Source organism: Lingula anatina, chromosome 1 (assembly GCF_051362555.1).
Source record: "Lingula anatina isolate TDL-2025a chromosome 1, LinAna3.0, whole genome shotgun sequence".
NCBI lineage: Eukaryota > Metazoa > Brachiopoda > Lingulata > Lingulida > Lingulidae > Lingula > Lingula anatina.
Genome location: NC_141767.1, coordinates 63,896,315 through 63,915,507, shown reverse-complemented (window position 1 = coordinate 63,915,507; position 19,193 = coordinate 63,896,315). Strand labels below are relative to the sequence as shown.

The 19,193-nt window shown below is 35.9% G+C and overlaps 2 protein-coding genes across 5 annotated transcripts; both read left to right on the top strand.

Moving 5' to 3' along the window:
• The first annotated feature begins 135 nt into the window (after positions 1 to 135).
• On the top strand, positions 136 to 7,880 carry LOC106151222 (zinc transporter 7). The gene is made up of 11 exons (XM_013524351.2): positions 136 to 327; positions 1,033 to 1,134; positions 2,465 to 2,578; positions 2,833 to 2,920; positions 3,119 to 3,269; positions 3,499 to 3,627; positions 3,888 to 3,959; positions 4,151 to 4,286; positions 4,459 to 4,549; positions 5,486 to 5,635; positions 5,811 to 7,880. The coding sequence occupies exons 1-11, from the start codon at positions 251 to 253 to the stop codon at positions 5,856 to 5,858; spliced, it is 1,158 nt and encodes a 385-aa protein (XP_013379805.1). The 5' UTR covers positions 136 to 250; the 3' UTR covers positions 5,859 to 7,880.
• Positions 7,881 to 10,242: 2,362 nt separating this feature from the next.
• LOC106151241 (putative ammonium transporter 1) lies at positions 10,243 to 19,003 on the top strand. 4 transcript variants are annotated; one of them, XM_086994654.1, is made up of 14 exons: positions 10,243 to 10,553; positions 11,184 to 11,375; positions 13,064 to 13,270; positions 13,616 to 13,705; positions 13,962 to 14,195; positions 14,402 to 14,484; positions 14,628 to 14,765; positions 15,148 to 15,336; positions 15,576 to 15,641; positions 16,221 to 16,359; positions 16,627 to 16,724; positions 16,918 to 17,044; positions 17,378 to 17,509; positions 18,251 to 19,003. In XM_086994654.1, exons 3-14 carry the CDS (start codon positions 13,150 to 13,152, stop codon positions 18,418 to 18,420), a joined length of 1,587 nt encoding a protein of 528 aa, XP_086850780.1. In that variant the 5' UTR covers positions 10,243 to 10,553; positions 11,184 to 11,375; positions 13,064 to 13,149; the 3' UTR covers positions 18,421 to 19,003. The 4 variants fall into 4 exon arrangements, with proteins under 4 accessions (XP_086850780.1, XP_086850773.1, XP_013379842.2 ...); XM_086994647.1 differs by having other exon boundaries at positions 10,243 to 10,585; XM_013524388.2 differs by lacking the exons at positions 10,243 to 10,553; positions 11,184 to 11,375 and adding an exon at positions 11,430 to 11,624 and having other exon boundaries at positions 17,378 to 17,488.
• The last annotated feature ends 190 nt before the right edge of the window (positions 19,004 to 19,193 follow it).

The following is a 19,193-nucleotide window of genomic DNA, read 5'->3' as shown; positions in this document are numbered from 1 at the left end:
ATATTCTTAACTGATGACACTTTAGGGAGTTTAATTTGATTAAAATTTTTATATTGAGAAAAATATATATCTTTAATATTTTCTGTGCCATGTAAACATAATTATTTAATTGTTTTGAAGTTAATATTTATTATAAACTAAATGCAGATGAAGAGTTCAGCTGTCCACGACGACACAATGCAGTTGAAGAACTTCAGCTGCATATGTTGTTGATCCCACCTACTTTTTTCATTAATTAAAGGCAACGAAAATGTTGCCTCTTCATGCACATGACAAAGAATACCGTCCAGGATGGAAGATAAAGGAGAAGATCGGGGGATGGTTGAGGTAGGACAGAAAGCGACAATCAGCAATGAACACCGCTGTCTTGAAATTTTGATTTTTACAGGTTTCAGTCGAGACACGTTTAGCCGGTATTTTAGAATCGGTGAACATTTGCAAAATTTACCACGAACCCGCGTATGGTGTTGGAAAGGAAATGCATATGTCTTTGGTACTGGTTCAATTTTGTTTATTCGAATATTTTCTTTTTATTTTTGCAAGATTTTTTTCATTCATACTCGTTAGGCTTTTCTGTGTATGTCAGTGTTGGTCACAGAATTCATGTCTGATATTAGTGAACATATTAGTGAATGTATCTTCAATAGGCTAGCTAAGCTGTTTTAATTACAAGAGATATGAAAGTATAAGGTTTGGATTTTTTTACTCTCTTTATGCAGTTTACATGCTTGCATAAAATATGCAACTAAAAGGAAATAAAGTGATAAAAATCATCTTCACAATAATGCAGTTGCTGTTGGGATATACACACTAGTACACACTTTTGTGGGACAAAAAAATCCACACTAAACAATACCTGTCATAAATATCTTCTCAGAGATAGCACTGTGCCATGTTGCAATTTGAACCATGTTATACTCTGCCCAGAACCCTTGAAGGCTGACCGAAGGACACATCATATAATAATAATAATAATAATAATAATAATAATAATAATAATAATAAACCTTAAGTATTTAATTCATGTTTCAGATTAATCCTTTCCGACCAGACCTCAAGGAATCTGTTCATGTTCCTCTTGTTGAATCTCTCCTTTGCCTTTGTTGAGTTATTATATGGAGTGTGGACCAACAGGTATGTATACAGACTTAATTTGCAAAATTATAGCTTATGCAGGACTTGACATAAAATTTTTCAGTCAGTTGCTAGTGAACGCAACCAGGCTTGGTGGTTTGGTTGCTGTACCAGATTACACAGCCTAATAACTTTAATAACCCCGTTAGGACAGAAATTAAAAGTTGAAAAAGTTTTAAAAAGGAAGAAAATAAACTTAAAGTCATAATAACTCTTCGTTTTGGCCAAAAATTGGATTTTCCTGGAAAAAACGGCAATTTTCCCGTACTTACCAATGGTCAACGACCCCATTCCTGCATTCAAAGTTAATCCAGGGTTTTTTTCCTAAACGTACGGTTTTTTGTTAAAATCTCTTAAGAGATTTTAACTGACGGAGCTCTCTCTGACATCACATAGTCACTGTTGACCTACTTAAAACCGCGGGAAAAGCAGACAACAACAACACTATATAAGATTCATGAGATATATTCGTCTTTTTGTTAAAAATACATTAATATCCACAATGTGTGCTATTCTGGGCTTTTCATTATCTGATGCACTGTACAAAAACTTGCAACTTACGTCTGCGTCTGCATTAATGTGTTTGGCACCATATGTTATTTTGGTCTCGAATGAATGCGAGAATCCGCGTGACACCATTACGTCATTAGCAACGAATGCCTTGATGACAAGCACAGATTTTAGTTTTACTACAATAACGGCCGTTTTAGTGGTAAAATACAATAGAATATATTTCCATGCGTTGTTTACAATGTATTTCATGCGGAATTTTGAATCTCAAAGGAAGAGTTATTATTGCTTTAACTAGTAAAACCATGAACAAAATGCACAACCAAAAGTTTCCAGACACACAGTGGAACATCCATATTTGCACAGCTTTAAGTTCAACTGTTGGATGGCTTCTACTTTGACTAAATAATGTGTATTATTATCTTGTCAGACTATTATATTATTGAAAACCCATATGATTCTAATTATATAGTTTAAGAAGACATTTTCATTTACTTTGTCATGATATTTTATTTTGGTTTAGATGATCATTAGTTGTCTCTAGTATGTTTAAAAGTTTTTTAAACATTTTTTAAAGAGGAATAGTAAGTATTTTGACATTTAAGTAGTAACTCAAATTGTGTGGACATAGTTTAACTTTGAAACACATTTTTGGCTTTGTTCTTCTACATTATAAATTTTTTCAAAGCTTAATTTAGATACCTTTGTGTGAGCATGATTTACCCTTGAAATACATTAGGTCTTTCTTCCATATAATATGTTTTTGTTTTTTTGTTTTTTTTTTTCAAAGCTAAACACATTATTATTTGAACTTTTTCAGCCTTGGTTTAATATCAGATTCATTCCACATGTTCTTTGACTGTACGGCACTGTTAGCAGGATTGGCTGCATCTGTGATATCCAAGTGGAGGGCCAATGATAAATTTTCATACGGGTAAGGGTGTAAAGTTTGTGTGTTCACTGGAACAATGAACAAAGTTAGTGGTTTTGCTTGAGAACTGTTACTTAACCACTCTTTAGAATGTGCAGAGGCGTAAGTTGCTGGTCAGTAATTTGCTGTTAATATGCACACTTTCCACAGTTTTAAATATAAATTAAATTTTGCTTTGGAATTGCCTTCTTGTGGCCCAGTATTAATGAGTATTAATTTATCATATTATTGTGGTGTTTTTAATTTTTTAATTTCAGTTATGTGAGAGCAGAAGTGATGGCCGGATTTGTAAATGGGCTGTTTCTACTATTTATAGCATTCTTTATATTCTCAGAAGCTGTTGAGGTATGTGCTTGTAACATTGAGATATCAAACACAAAATGCATATTTTCAGGACAAATAAGAAATATACAGATGATGCTGTACTTGAAATTTTACATGTAAATGCCAAGTGCAATTATACATAATAATGATAAAGTTATACTCTACTGACCTAATGGCTAAAACCTATGATTCAGTTTGTTTGCATATATCTGATTACAGAGGGCATTTGAACCGCCACACGTTCACCATGACAGGCTTCTCCTCATCTCGGTGCTAGGTTTCATTGTCAATATCATAGGCATCTTTGCTTTTCAACATGGTGGACATGGTCATTCTCATGGAGGTGGAGACAGTCATGGGCATTCTCACAGTAAGCTGACTGCAATTTCCTATCCATTTTAGTTGTGATGGAATTTTTGTGTTTTAGACTTCTATTAGAATAGCCAACATCACATCCAAGAACCGCATGAGTGTTTTTGAATTAACTAAAATCAATGAAAATAGATGTTAAAGGTGTTCTTTTTATTTGTTATTGATCAAACCTGTGTATTTTTTACTTTCAAATCATAATAAGTATTTCATTTTTGTCACTTTTGTAGGCTTGTTTGGTTCTAGCAGCTCAGATACAGGACATGGCCACAGTCACAACAATGAAAGTCATGGTCATGGTCACAGTCATGGTCATGGTCATGGGCACAGTCATGGTCATGGACATTCACACGGATTAGGTAACTATTGGTTTGCTTAACTATAAATTTTGTCAATAAGCTAACACAAGCTCTCTATCTATTGTATATCATTATAGTATTCCATGCTTTTAAGACTGTTGCAATTTGTTATTGATTTTATTAAAAGATATATGCATGTGTTCATTTTCTGATATACTAGTAGGTTGTTTCACAAAAATAACAAAATATGCGTAAAGAGATTTTAATAAGACTTGTTCATTTGGAGTATTTTTTCTTTATTAGATTTTTGCTTTTTTCAGGAAATGATCAAGACTGTCATGATAGCCATGCAGTGGCTAAACCCAATGCTTCACAGAAACAGATCATGCAAGGTATGAAATAGTTATCCATACAATTGATGTAGGATATGAATATTAATGTGGTTTGCAAAAATGAAAAAATCTTTCGTGATTATACTTTTGTTTCTAAGATGAAATAGAAGATGTGTAACGCTATTTATTTATCTTTCATAAAAATTTAAACATGCCTTTTCTAATAAATTGAATATTATGTTTATATTTAGGTGTATTTCTTCATATACTGGCAGACACCCTGGGAAGTATAGGGGTCATCATTTCTTCCCTATTAATAGAACACTTTGGGTGGATGATTGCTGACCCTATATGCTCTATATTTATAGCTGTTTTAATCTCAGTCAGGTGGGTGCTAGTATTTGGGATTGATTGCTGTTAACAACTGTAGGTCCAAAAATTAGATAAATGCTTCGTCTTTCACAGAGCTGATGAACAGAATTATTTAAGAGAGACACTATGGCAAATGCATAACCTTATTTCTCTCTACTAGGTTCTAATATAAGTTTTATCTTTGCAGTGTCTTGCCATTGCTTAGGGACTCTGTAGGTATATTAATGCAGAGGACTCCAAGAGAAATAGAAAATGAACTACCAGGATGCTTTCATAGAGTAAGTTTTGTTCAGTGCTGTGTGCTCAGTTTGTTACGTAAGTAAACGGGCAATAAGTTGTCTTCTTTTGTCAATTCTCTAGTTAGGTGCTCTCATACCTTTTTTCAGCTTATCATGCCAGGTGTATGTCAAAAGCAATTATTATGCCAAGTGCCCATTAAACACTGTTGGGTTATACTTAAAAGATCTTTATATACAGTAAGTGAACTGTACTGCCATGTACCATTCAGATTTAAAATGTGAGTGAGAAGTTCTGTGTAAAAAGTAATGATCAAAATATGAATTTTGTTTGCGATATGTTTGAAGTCTGTTTTTATGTAGTAAATATATAGGTCTATAGTGGTTTAAAATATTTCAGTTTAGATGAAAAAAAACCATATGCCTTTGTGCAACTGATCAAAGGATTGAAACCAGTATATGAACAAGTTGTGAATGAATGAATCTGCCTCCATAAATGCACAGTCTGGTTTTTATACTAGTGTGAAAAACTAACTTCTGCAATAAAAAACAATATATTCATAAAAGATCAAATATATGCTAATATATTGATAAGCCTAAAGTTTTCATATTTGAAGGAGTTTTAAAACAATGAACTTTTATATGGATTAATTACAAGTTCTGTGCATGTACTGTCAGGAGAGTTTTGGGGGAATTTAGATATTTTTACTTTACAAAGACCTTTCCAATTCTGTGGTTTAGTTTTAGCCTAGTCAAAATAATGCCTAAAAAACCAAGTTTTTCCTTGTGTCTCTTGGTTTATCATAGCTCATATATGCTCCTGCCAGTATCTTCTTGGGTCATTGAACTTTTCTTTAATTTGTCCAGTTACTGGTCACTGTTTTTGCTTTCCAACAGTAGATTCCTAGACCCTGTGGGTCTGGTAGACTTAAAAGTGAAGGCACAGACTGTTTAAATGTGTTATATATTACCATTTAGGTGAGTCAGCTGGAGGGAGTATACAGTTTACAAGAACCCCACTTCTGGACACTATGTACTGATGTATATATAGGAACAGTCAAAGTGGAGTGTGCTCTTAATGCTGATATAAAATATATCCTGAGTTCGACACATAATATTTTCACCCAGGTGAGTGACCATATTGCAATTTATCAAATGTATAAGTTTGATTTGATTCTGTTTTGTTTCTACAAATAGAAATCTAAAAATGTTTTTTTTTTTTAATCAAATTTACTGTTACAAATGACTGAGAATGTGAAATGCATACATTTTTCGTTGAGCATCTTTTTTATGATCTTTTCAGATTGGTGTTCGACAACTATATGTGCAAATAGATTATGCTCCAATGTGAGCTGCATCATAATGTGCCAATACCAGAAACCACACAGCTTAGGCTTAGGTGACACAGTATAATGAGACAGTCAGAGGAATGGGCATTGGAGTTCAAGATTGCTACTGGACAGTTTGCCCTGGTTTATTGTATTGTTAGGCAAATTACAATGCAAAAAGATCCAAGTAATGTGCCAGAACAATACGTATGTGGGTAAAAAAAATATCTGTGACACCTAAATAGTAAAATTAAGGCAGGCACAGACATACTGTTAATAAACATCAGTGGGTGCTTCATTGTGTGCCAATGCTTCTTGTCAGAGACTGGATTCACACTATGTTGTGGATCTATGCTTAAATGGGATAGTGCCAGCAATGCCATATGTTTACCAAGAGACAGTACCCATTAGCTGTTTTTAAGCCTCTTCGATGAACTCTATTTTTCAATGCAGAGCAGCTTTATGTCATTTGGATGCCATGTCATGTTTTGTCAAGCATTATTATGTTGTTCTTCATATTTTTGACTGTGTTGCCAATCACAGAGAAAACTGTAGTAACATTAAGGCACCTTTGCTGCTACTGACACATGATTGGCCACAGTATTTTTGGGACAAAATGGATAGCATTCAGCTTCTGCAGTCTCTTTAACCTTACTCTCCTGGTAAATTAAATGGTAGATTTACAAAATCTTTTTGGAGGAGTGTCAGAGGAGAACTATGTAGCTTGAGAAGCTTAATAAATAGCACAAACCAAATATGTGGAACTTTTTAATGGGATTTATGTTCTGCTGTTTCAGGACATTAGGTCATTAAGTATAGCATTATCAAGTTCTATATATATCATTATGTAATGCCACTGCCTTGAACAGGTGTCACAACCTTGGCTTATAGGCACTGAGATACTCTCCCCATGCAAGGTCTTGCTGAGATTGTATATGTATACGTATATATGGGTACAGCTGCTTGAAAAGTATTTGCATTTCAAATTGTATCATAAGTATTTATAGACTGGACAGCAAACCTAAAGTATTTTTCTAGTCCAAAATAAAGGTGCTTCAGTGAATAATGGATTATTAGGTAGAGTGAAATAAGCACATTGTTTAGTTAAACTATAATAAGTTTTTTTAGCTCTTAGGTCCAGTGTACCAAATAGCTTGCAGATTATTGTATAGTTCATGTCATCCTGATGAACATACATTGGCTGAATTTTTATTTATTCCTTTTGATTTATCCCTTAATGACAATGCTTAGCACACCATACACTGTTCCTTGATACATATTTTGTGGGAACAGTCACTGGTTTGAGTTTTAAATTAAGTGCAATTTTTGTTACTTTTTTCTGTGTGGAATATATTATGATTAGTTATTATTTGGATGTGATAATTAGAATTTAAGTACTTCTAAGTGGTGAGGGGCACAATATATGGTGGGGTAATTTGATCTCCTAGATCTAGGTGCACTTCTTTTTTTTCTATTTTTTTTTTATTATGCATTGATGAGAAAATCACAGCAAGCTATATTTTATTAGACTTTGTGCAAACCTACCTGTTTAGGTATTTCAAAACATCTAGCAACAATCTTTCAAGACCAACTTTGAAAAATGAATAAAATGGTTACTATATATTTCACATTTCATGACTCACATTTGGTAGTTTACTGTAAGACAAAATGTATATTTTTTGAATGAAAATTCTCAGTACTTTGAAGCATTTTAAAAATCAAGTGCTTTTATATGTTGCTGAAGAATCTATTCCAGCAACAACAACGTATTGAGGTCGTCATTTTAGGTTATTTTAGAATAATATGTTTGGAAAATTCAAGTTCCTGTAATTCATTATTGTTTGCATGTATCATTTTGTAATACTGTCCAGCTGTATTTGTAAGGTGCTTCAAAAGCATTTATATCTGTTTGCACTCGTTGGATGTGCCTGTTAATGTATAACAATAGTTTTATTTTGGACTTACACAGAAGCTATTATTATTGTTCAATTAGAAAAAAATAATGCCACAGTATTTGAAGGTAAAAATAAACATGCATAAACTGATTTTAATTTTCTTCACTTGAAAAGGAGCTTTATGTATCTCTGGGATATCACATTGTGCTTAATGTAAATGAAATCATCCCCTCGAATGTGATTTTTCAGTCACTGTGTGCGGCTTATGGTATATGGATGTATTGCAATAGATGTGACGGCCTCTGACCCATTCCCGAACTCTATCTCGATATACCTTTCGCGTCCCATTTGCTGTCCGAGAACAGAATTAAGATACACGTTATTTTGTCAGCGTGAGGGTGACTGATGGGGGATGTTTCATAACGTCTTGGTTGCATATTATTTGAATTTGGTGGCATTTTTGATGCGTTTCCCTTACTGCTTACTTTCATCTTCACTTTTTCGATTTTTCTTTGGTCCGAATTAAATTTACATTTATCAAATGACAGAATGACCTAGAATGAGCTTTAATGCTTGATCTCAAATTTTGGGGTGTTCTGTAAGAATTTCTACTTCATAGTCTTTAAGAATTGTATAGGAATTGATCGCAATATTGTTTATTTTTACTCAGAATTCTGACTTCCACGCTTTTTAAAGAACGTATTTATGCAGAAACTATGGTCAGTCGTATGTGAAGATACTTGACCAAGATATTTTGATTGGAATTTATTAGCGTAGTCTTTTGTTTATGTAATAAGCTTCTACTTTTCAGTTTTTACACTAACTTGTGCTGTACCTCACAAAGCTTTTGATCTTCTTCCGTGACCTTCTTCAGTGTGTGAGACTTAGCACTATTCACAAGTGTCTCAGTAATAGTGCTGTCCCAAGTGTGTGACAATTTGTGTCTCCCCCCGTTTCGGTTCACCAAATCCCATGGAAGGGAGTAACAATCTTGAACAAAGATCCATCATGGTGTGAGAGGGGTGTTAAAGAGGCTATCTACATCTGTGCTCACAACCCAAGCCCGAACCGAGACGGGGAGAGACACCAGTTGTCACTCATGATCATAGTACTGAGATATTTCTTTCAATTACCGATAAAAAAGATCACACTTTCTCTTGACGTAGCATTTACTGCAAAAGACACTCATCTGTTAGTGAATTCCAAGGTTCATACATCAGCGTTCGAATCAGTGTGCGACCTAAATTGTATTTGTAAAATAAATCGCAGCCATATCACGAGTGGCATCATGGTCATATCTTAAGCCATAAAGCGTATGGAACAATTATTTCGTTATTCAAATAATATATGATTAAAAATGAAATTATTCTACAAATTGTGTGTCAGATTTGTTGGTTAACGAACATGGCACGTTGACAGAATTTAAGGTAGTCTTTCCTTATTCTACATTGAACGGTTTTTTTGAAAGATATTTCAATGTCGGGGTTGTGTGTGTTAGGACTACATGTATATTGATCTTTATGCACGTGATAATGGTCCCAACATTGCAAAATGTAACAAAATGCCCCAGTTATAGTCTCAGGTGACAATAAATGATTAAGTTGTAGAGTATATTTTAGAAAACAAGATTTGAAGTTCAATACGTCCTTTAAAAACTCGCCAGAATGTCTGCAATCAACGACTGTTGCGGCTATTCTATTTCAATTTTTTTAGAAATAAAATTTTACTCGGTAACACGCGTTTGGAATATGCGATTTGAGTAGAAGCCATCAGTATTAATTGTAGATTTTATTTACCATGCACCTTCACAAAAATTCGTGTTGAGAGGTTACCGGTATTTGCGAACAATAAGAATAGGTCTTACATTTGTGTTAGCTACCCTGAAATGTACTCAGAAAAACCTGTGACTCATCAAGTAACCCGACCTTATCGGGACATGACATTTGTGTGAAAAGTGACAAAAAATGATTATATCACGGCTGACGCTTCGAACAATAGGATAATTGCATTTGTATTCCGCATACAGGCTTGCCTGTATTGTCGTACGTACGCTTCGGTGTGTTCATCCTATTGTTCGAAGCGCCATCCGTGGTGTAAGTGATAGATACAATACGAGTCGCCGAGCTGTACGTGAAATATTACGAGTGTATTGGCGAGCCGCAGGCGAGACAATACACGAGTAATTTTCACGTACAGCTCGGCGACGAGTGTTGTATCTGGCTTAAACCACGGCCTATGATTGGCTACTACACTAGTAGTGCTACAGACCGTGGAACGCACTCGTACATGACGTGCTTGTATGTCGAATACAGCACGGCCGAGTCTTTTGTTCTACGCGCTAGCCGTGGTGTAAGTCTGTTACAACTACTCGTCGCCCAATGTATGCGACATACAAGAGCAAATTATTATCTCGGCTGCGCCTCGATATATAATTACGCTCTTGTATGCCGCATACAGTGGACAACTCGTGTTGTAATACCCCCTTTACACTGGACGGCGTCCTTTCTGCGTCCTTTCTGCGACCATGATATTTGGCATCACTGTGGTCTTAATAAGGAGGCACGAGCATTGATTTTGTATCAGAATGAATGCTCAATGATCGGCCAGTTGTCGGCACGTAAAGTATTATAATTTTTTAACTCTCAAATGGGGCCGTACTGCTGGACGCAGAAAGGACGCCGTCCAGTGTAAAGGGGGCTTAACTAGTACATGTTGGATGTTTCGTTCATGCACATTAAAAATGCGTGTATTAAAAATAGCACTCCGAACTCCCTAATTGATGTGGCATCGCCGTGTAGCGTATCGGACGCGCCGTTAGAAGAGGTAGCCATCGGGTCACTTCCTAAACCTAAGATGTATGTTAAATTTCTTAATTTAGACCCCATTCCCATAGACATCATTGGTCTATGCGTATCGACCCAACTCTGCGGGGAATCTCGTTAAGTGCAATCAGCTTAACTGAATAAAACCCACCCTCTTGTTTCCAACGTACTAGTATAGTCACCAGATTAACGTCGGGAAGAGGCGTATCATTCAGTTAACCAGGTTGCAGTCAGCGAGAGTTCCCACATAGTTGGGTCGATTCACGTAGATCGGTGGTGTCTATGGGAATGGGGCCTTGGATAAGAAAGGTTGTGTTTCAGATGAGGAGTATATAAGAGGTCTGCGGGCGCCTTCCTTGTATATGTCTGCATGAAAATAATTTTGAGAAAAAGCATAAGTGGTGCTAGTAGTTTACTATTAACGGACTAAATGAACCTCCACTTTGTTGCTCTCCCACTCCTTCCCTTGCATTCTTTGAAGCACGCACTCTGTACGTCCCCGAACTTTTTGCAGTTTGTTAAATAATCTGTTTCAGCTTCTACGGGGATATTTAGTGAATCTTAGCAATACCTTCCAAAGCTAATGATTACTTGTTATTTACAGACTTTTTTTGCTATATCATCATTTCAGATGAGGGTAAAGTTAGACAACGACACTATAACTTCACCTCGTGAAAGCGACCCAGGTGCAAACCCAGACACAACGCATATGAGACATAGAAAAAAAATAGACACGGTTACTGTCAATGATCACTAAACTCAGCTCGAAATCACGTGGCAATCTGATGTATCCAGTTTTCTTGACAAATAAAGTATACTGCAGGTAATTTAACTAAACTAAACCGCAAACGCAGTCACCCGGAAGAAAATTTTGACCAATAAAAGGCGCGTGGGGAGTGAATGCAACATGCGTGATATGTAAGGGGAATCAACATGCACTTTACATACAGAAATTTTACGTACCGTAGGCCTACCGCGTACCCTTTGTTATGATTTTATTTCGTGACTGTCACCTCATCGGCAAGAAGGATATACGAGAGTTTGGCTTAATCTGTTCCATATCCGGATGCAAGTAAGTGGCTTCGTTAAAATGACTATTTTTGTAGAAGGTCAACTAGTATTACAAATACTAGATGCAAAGGGTATGAATTATTAGCACGAAAAATTCTATTAAAATAATTTTATGGTGTCCAATGTCACCTTCGCTTAATTACTTCATTTAAATATGCCTCCACGAGCATTTTGCAAGTAATTCTACAGGTACCAGTATGCCATTATACATTGTAAGCATCTATGCATAATCTAGATTTTGGATGTTATTTTTACAACTTGTTAGCATATGTTTCAATATTTTGAATATGGCATATATGGCCAAATGATATTTATCCAACTCAGACATCGTATTATTTTGGCATGAAAGATTCCCCTCAATGCCTTTCAATGTAAATTTGCAACTAATAGCTTATATTGACCTCTTTAACTACATTCGGTTGATGAAATATTATTGAGGAAATACACTCGGGCGCCTCTATAAACAACCGGTGCGACATTCAGATTGGTTTATTCCGATTTACTTGAGGGCATTTTATGGCTGTTACGTTAATATAAAAAGCTGGAAATTTTAATTTAACCCCGCCACCCTCTCTCATTTCACCCCGGGTTTCCTCACAAATATATTTCAATCCCCGCCCTCGCTCCCATTCCCTTTATCCCCTTTTGTCTTTGTAGGTTTCCATTTTGATGTTGAGTTTTAAAGTAAAGGCATCTGAAACAGTTTAGGAGTTAAATAAGGATCCAATTCGGTCAAATTCCATAACTACCCTTATAAAAAGATGCACTGCCTTGTCCGAACTTTGCAGCTGTCAAATTCTACGTTCTTTCTTTCTTACTTTCGCCATACTTTGTATATAAGATAATGTTAAAGGCTTCTGAACATTGCTATTAGCGTACTTATGTGAACCTAGAAGTCATCACTAGTGGAATTTTTACCCCGCCCTCTTTCTCATATCATCATTATGTAGTCTCGCTTTAGGGCCAAGGAAATGTTTGTTGCATTATACTTTTATAAAGTCTAACAGTCACATAATAGATCTTTGTCACGAAGGCTGTGTTCCAGTTATTATTTGTTAACATAGATTATTCACGTTACGAAAAAGGGTCCCAGGCAGCCACTGCAGAATATGTGGGAAAAATATCGTCGGGGACACACAAGTCATTCTACAGTTGCAAATGTGAAATACACACGCATAGCCCTACACATTTGCACTTTTTTTAATGGTGTGTGTCCTTTGCGATTATATTTTTTCTTTCTTTAAAATGTTTACATTCATTCAACACAGATGGAAAAACTGCTTTGCAAAATGCACTGTTTTGTCGTGGAGAATGGAATTCATTTTTCAGAAGTAAATGTCAAATTATCATGTTTCCCTTTCAATTCTCAAAAGCGATATTTCTTTAATGGTGACATACTTCCTTTATTTATCTATTACTTTATTTTGGTATATTATTTAGGTTGCCTCCCCTACAGCAGTAATCGAGTAGAGCAAAGAACTGGCCGGACCCAACTACTAAGTAAAAACCAGATCTACACAGAAAGTATGGCAGATGTAAACGTTACTTTGCTTTTGAAAAGAGTGGAAACTGCTGAAACGTCACTCAAGTCACTGAAAGATAATGCGGATGTCTTCTTTGTTCTGATCATGGCAATCGTCATATTTTGTAAGTGTTGTCTGATCTCCTATATGGAGTATGGTCCGCAATAGGCACAGCTACTAGTGCAACGTGATATTAAAGTCATTAGCAACATGAGAACGAACTGAAGATGTTATCTTATTAAGTGTCATCAGCAGCTGAATAGTATCCATATTATTGGAAATGTTATCTGACATGCAGTATCTCGCACAACATTTTACATCTAAGATCACTGTCTTGATTCATCTGCTAACTCTAACAGCCTAAAACTTTACCAAAATAGAAAAAACGGCTTAAATTGGCTTTGGTTGTGTTAACGCAGCTTCTGAGAATGAAATTCCAACTTGTTATGTTATCACGTATTTTTTACAGTCATGCAAGCTGGTTTCGCCTTTCTAGAATGTGGTTCCGTTCGAAGCAAAAACACTACCAATATTCTCATCAAGAATATGCTAGATTGTTGTAAGTAGGGTAGCAGGGTGGATATCTGTGTTGAAATACAATTAGTTGATAAACCATAATAGGGTCAAAGAAAAATCATGATGAAAACAAAAAAAGCATCAATATTATTTTTTTAATCCCACGGAGATGGAAAACCAAATTCACACTTCAAATCAGTAGTTTTAACAGTAGATTATGTCTTATAAAGACCAGTAACAAATAAGACCTAGCGTCATGCTAGAGAAATCTTATTTCGATCCGTTTTATTAATTTTCAGTTATCTCTGGGATTGCTTACTGGGGTGTAGGGTACGCACTTGCATTTGGAGAGCCGGATAATTTCTTCCTGGGGACCCGCTATTGGTTCAGTGAGAACATGCCCGGCGACATGCACTTTCATTTTTGGTTTTTCCATTTTGTGTTTGCTGCCACCGCTGCCACCATTGTGTCCGGCGCTATGGCGGAACGGTGTGAATTCATTGCGTATTTTGCGTATAGCTTTGTTATAACTGGTAAGAAGGGATTTCGATCTTGCTACAAGATTAATGAAATTCAGAATGATGCATTAAAATATAAAGTAAAAACCATAATATCTGTGATTATATTTACATTATTAATAACAATTATATAAATTATCTTTTTAATGAGGAATTAATATACGTATATACCATTGAAAACAGACGATCACTTAACGATAAAACTTAACATCACCTCTCAGGAGTCGTGTATCCAATCGTCACACACTGGGCGTGGTCTTCAAGTGGTTGGCTGGCTGTTGGCATAGATGGTATCGCTTACAAGGTAAATGAGCTCCTAGTTCACTTTTCAAGGTGTGGAAATATATGCAGTGCAGTACAATTATATATACGTGTGTCATCAATGGCTAAGTCTTTGTGTCTAAACCATGTAAAATATTTTAGTTGTTGTATGATATCGTATTACAGGATTTTGCAGGCAGTGGGGTGGTCCATCTGCTAGGAGGCACAGCAGCGCTGGTCGGTGCTATTTTGTTGGGACCGAGGATCGGACGATTTGACTCGATTGATGGGAAACCCAACGATATCCCCGGGCACAGTGTTCCGGTAAGGCAAGGTTAGGGCTAGGGTAACGGTAAAGGTGAAGATAGGAAGAGGGTAATTACCCGCAGTGAGCTGAAACTTAAGTTGTTGGGTATTTGACATAAATTACTTTTTACATATATAGCTAGCTACTGCTGGATTTACAATTAGTCGAAGTGACAAGCGCCTCCCCGTCGGAGACAGGTGGGACTATTGTGTCTCATTCTCAGTAGACCCCTGAGGTCTCCAAGTTTAAATTGTATGTTCAAGACTAGATTTTAAAAACTTCATTTATGTGTTTTTTATCTATCTATCTATCTATCTATCTATCTATCCCTGTTATAGAAACTGCATTTCAATCAAACTGAACAGAAAAATACGAGGATGTTCATTATTATCATTTCAGCTTGCCGCCCTGGGCGGATTCATACTGATGTTTGGTTTCTTCGCCTTCAATGGTGGTTCCCAAGCCAGTATCTCGCAGCCTGGGGACGGAGCTGCTGTAGCACGAGCTATGATGAACACCGTTATTTGTGGGAGCTTTGCAGCCTTTACATCCATGATTCTGAAGAAATGCGGACTCGCATGTATCAATGTAAAGTATTTCATTCGTTGTTATTGTACTTTATTCAGGTCACTTATAAATGAAAGCCTTAAATATTCAACATGATCTTTTTCCTCCTTGATATAGATTTCAAATGTTTTATCCAGTATTTTAGTGTAACTCGAAATCGTTACCTTCAATATTTTAGAGCTTTTTAGTTGTTATCCAAATAATTTATTTTCGTTCGCCTTCTTGTTAAGAACCTATATCTTATTATTTTACAAATCCAGTGCTCATGTGGACATCCATCAAACTGGAGTCTCCTGGTTACAATCAACGGCGCCCTCACAGGCATGGTGAGTTGCTTAAACCCCGTTTAGAGTGGACGGCGTCCTTTTCTGCGTCCCGTAGTACCGCCCTGTTTGAGAGTAAAAAAAAAAAAAACACTTTACGTGCTGACAACTGGCCGATCATTGTGCATTCATTTTGCAACCAAAGCTATGCTTGTGCCTACTTTCTACGCCATGCCAGCTATGCCAGTTTCATGGTCGCACAAAGGACGCCGTCAAGTGTAAAGGGGTTTTTAGTCTTTATCATTATCGTTATTAGTTTTGCGCTATACATATGAATTGCCCGGTTTTGCACCTTTACATCCACCTGTCACACTTTCAAGTAGTTTAAAAAATCAATAAATGAATGATTTGATAAATTAATAATACATTCCCTGTTTTAATCAGATCCTCGTTTTCCTAATAATGTTTAATTTAGTTAAATTATTCTCTGAATATATATTCTTTCAATATTGTCTTTAATTGTTGCTTTGATACTTTGTTTGCCCACCTAGGACTTACGTCACCAAAAGCACAACTATGTATAGATATTTGTATTATACTACTGTTATGTCAGTAAATTGTCACCACTTTCGTACAAAATAGGTTGCCGCCTGTGCAGGCTGTGACGTGTTAATGCCGTGGGGAGCGTGCATTGTTGGCGTTATTGCAGGGATCACTTACTTATTCTGGAGCTGGGCTGTCCAGGCCATGAAAATAGACGATCCCCTGGACGCAGTGGCAGGTACTTTTCATTCCACTGTCTATGATATCTATATGTAATAAGTGAAAATTTATGAAAATGCTTTGTTAAAGGTGGTCTTCTTTCCTTAGGATAAGTTCGTGTCATGTGTAATTATACTATCTCGTGCCGAAGGGATGCTGCTATACTGCTGCACGTTTTAAAAGCAAAATAAAATTTAAATAATTTTTAGTGCATCTATCTCGATTTTGGTTTTGATTCGACCATCTTCTATAAAAATCATTTTTTTCACACTGAATATCTTTCAAGTGCATGGCGGAGGGGGTCTCTGGGGTCTGATAGCCGTGCCAATTTTTAAAATGAATGATGGCATCATCTTCGATCCTTCCAATGTGACAGCCTGGAAGGTAAATTGCTTTTCTTTTTTGTAACATACAGAGCAAAGGTATCCGTTTTCATATTTTATACATCACTCTAATCACCATACCTATCATGACTTCGAACTATATCTTCATATTTTGATAAAGGCATATAAATCAGTGTCATGACGGCTTTATCTTCGTTTTGTTGCTAAGTGACTCACTGACTCACTTTTTTCAGTCGTTAGGAGTCAATATGGTCGGGGCAGTAGCCATTGTCGGATGGACGGCAGTGATCTGCCTTGTCCTCTTCGGGATACTGAAGCTGTGTAAAGTGTTGCGGGTAAATGAGGACATTGAAATCAAAGGTATTTTGTTTTTAATGATCCTAGAGCGGTAAAGTTTTCCTCTTGAGTAGTGCTGGTATAAAGTGACCATTAGGGCGAACCAGAAGCTATGATGCCTTGTCTTACTGGTTCCGTAACTGCGAAAATCTGACACAACTAAGCAGAATAACATTAGTTTCATTTCAAAGATTGAATTTTAAAAATGAATTTGTATGGTGATTAAGAAATAGGTTTATTTAGAAATCATTTTGCTTTAATCTACTTTTTTTTGTCTCCCTCAAAGTATTAAGTTCTAAAATAAAATGTTGTAATTTGTTAATGTATATGTTTTTTTAAATTATTTTCTGTCTCTAGGACTAGATATTCCCAAGCATGGTGAACCCGCCTATCCATCCGAGGCGTGGGGCGATGGTTGGAACTCAGGGCACTTGACCATGCACGGGCACGTGGCAATGAACAGTGACAGTAAGGCGATAAATATGTCAGGTTAATTGCACCCCACTTTTCTAACGTACTAATTTTACTTAATTAACTTTCTCATATATTAAAACATATTGTATGTCAATGAATGATCGGTAGAGTCATAACATTATTGTGTTTTGTAACTCTTCATAGGCCTAATTTGTGCATTCGTTGTAATATAATCATTCATTTCAACTTCATGTTAAATTACCTATACTTTCTTTTATTTTGATAATTTGAACCCCTAAACTGCACACGGCATGTAGTAAAATACTCAATACACAAATCAGACTTTAAAAATTGTTTCTTAAACTTAAACTAACCGATATACAATGGAATCTACTTAGGGAATTTGATTAGTTTATATATCTGTCTTTGATTAGCCTAGTAACCATTCTTCATCATAATGTAGTAAATACACCACAGTATACGATAATTTTGTAGACTACTAGCGACTTCTGTGGTCAGGGAGTAACCACATCCCAATTCTCCACTGCAATTTCTTTTTGTCACAAATAGCACACATACATTGAATTCAGTTTCATATTGTTTGGATTTGAAATATCATCCATTTAAACTAAATAGTTTAATCTATACGCGTTAATGCTTGTTAATGCTTTGGGAAAAGATCAAAACTCCTAGCTTTTTCAAAATATATTTCCTCCATTTCGGTAAATTTAAAAAATGGGGATTGCTTTCTTTAATTGGTTACAAATTATAATAAAGACAGTTTATTATAGCGGTGTCTTGGGTATGCTCTTTCAGATCTTGAACCTGTTGTAGTCCCCAAGGGCTATGTGAAGTCGCCAGAAAGATACCAGTACCATGGCGAAATGAACAATGGTCAGCTGACAAACCGTGCAGTCTTCATTGCCAAACAACCCGGCCAGGAATATGACAACGCGGCGTATACTCATGAAAACACGCATTTTTAGGCAATACGTGAAATAACCTTCGCATGGATTGTGACGCAAAAAATGTAGAAAGAAGGGGCCTTGCATTATTAATGCATTTGTTTAATAGAAAAATATCAGCAAGATGGTAAATTTGGTCTACCATTCTTTACTTCAGGATTAGGTCAACCCCTTAATTTTAAGGACAAGTTAAACTCAAGAATAATGTTACCCGATATTAAAGCAAACTAGGAAGTGATAGTTCGACTGTTTCATTTCATTTCATTGTCATCCTGAGGTACAAATAATGAACAATCTCTAAAATAACTTACGAACTTACGTGGATTTGGGATCAAAGCTTTAGTTGACGAGACGCTAAGAGTATTTTTTGCACAATTTCAGAGTTAATCTATATTTGGTTTGATGTAATATGATGAAAGATCATGATTTTACATTGTAGTTTTATTTTCAGATGGCATTTAAGATATTATATTCTTGTTCTCCATATTCCAGATAAACACTCATTATATCATTAAACATTTTAGACTTATTGATCATTTTTATATAATATTATACGTGAAATGTAACAGTCGTCACAACAAAATAAAAAGAGTTATACAAAGAATAGTGCGACTTCTTGATATAATGTGAATCAGGCTCGTAGCCAAAGGTTTAAGGTACGAGCCAAGCCGCCTAAAGTTAGGCATGATAAGTAAGCGTTTCACGAATATCCGTCAATTTCCAGTCTATTTTTATTTCACCGTCCTTTTTCAAAAATGTCCTCACTTCGGCCATATTCCACATTTTCTCTTTCT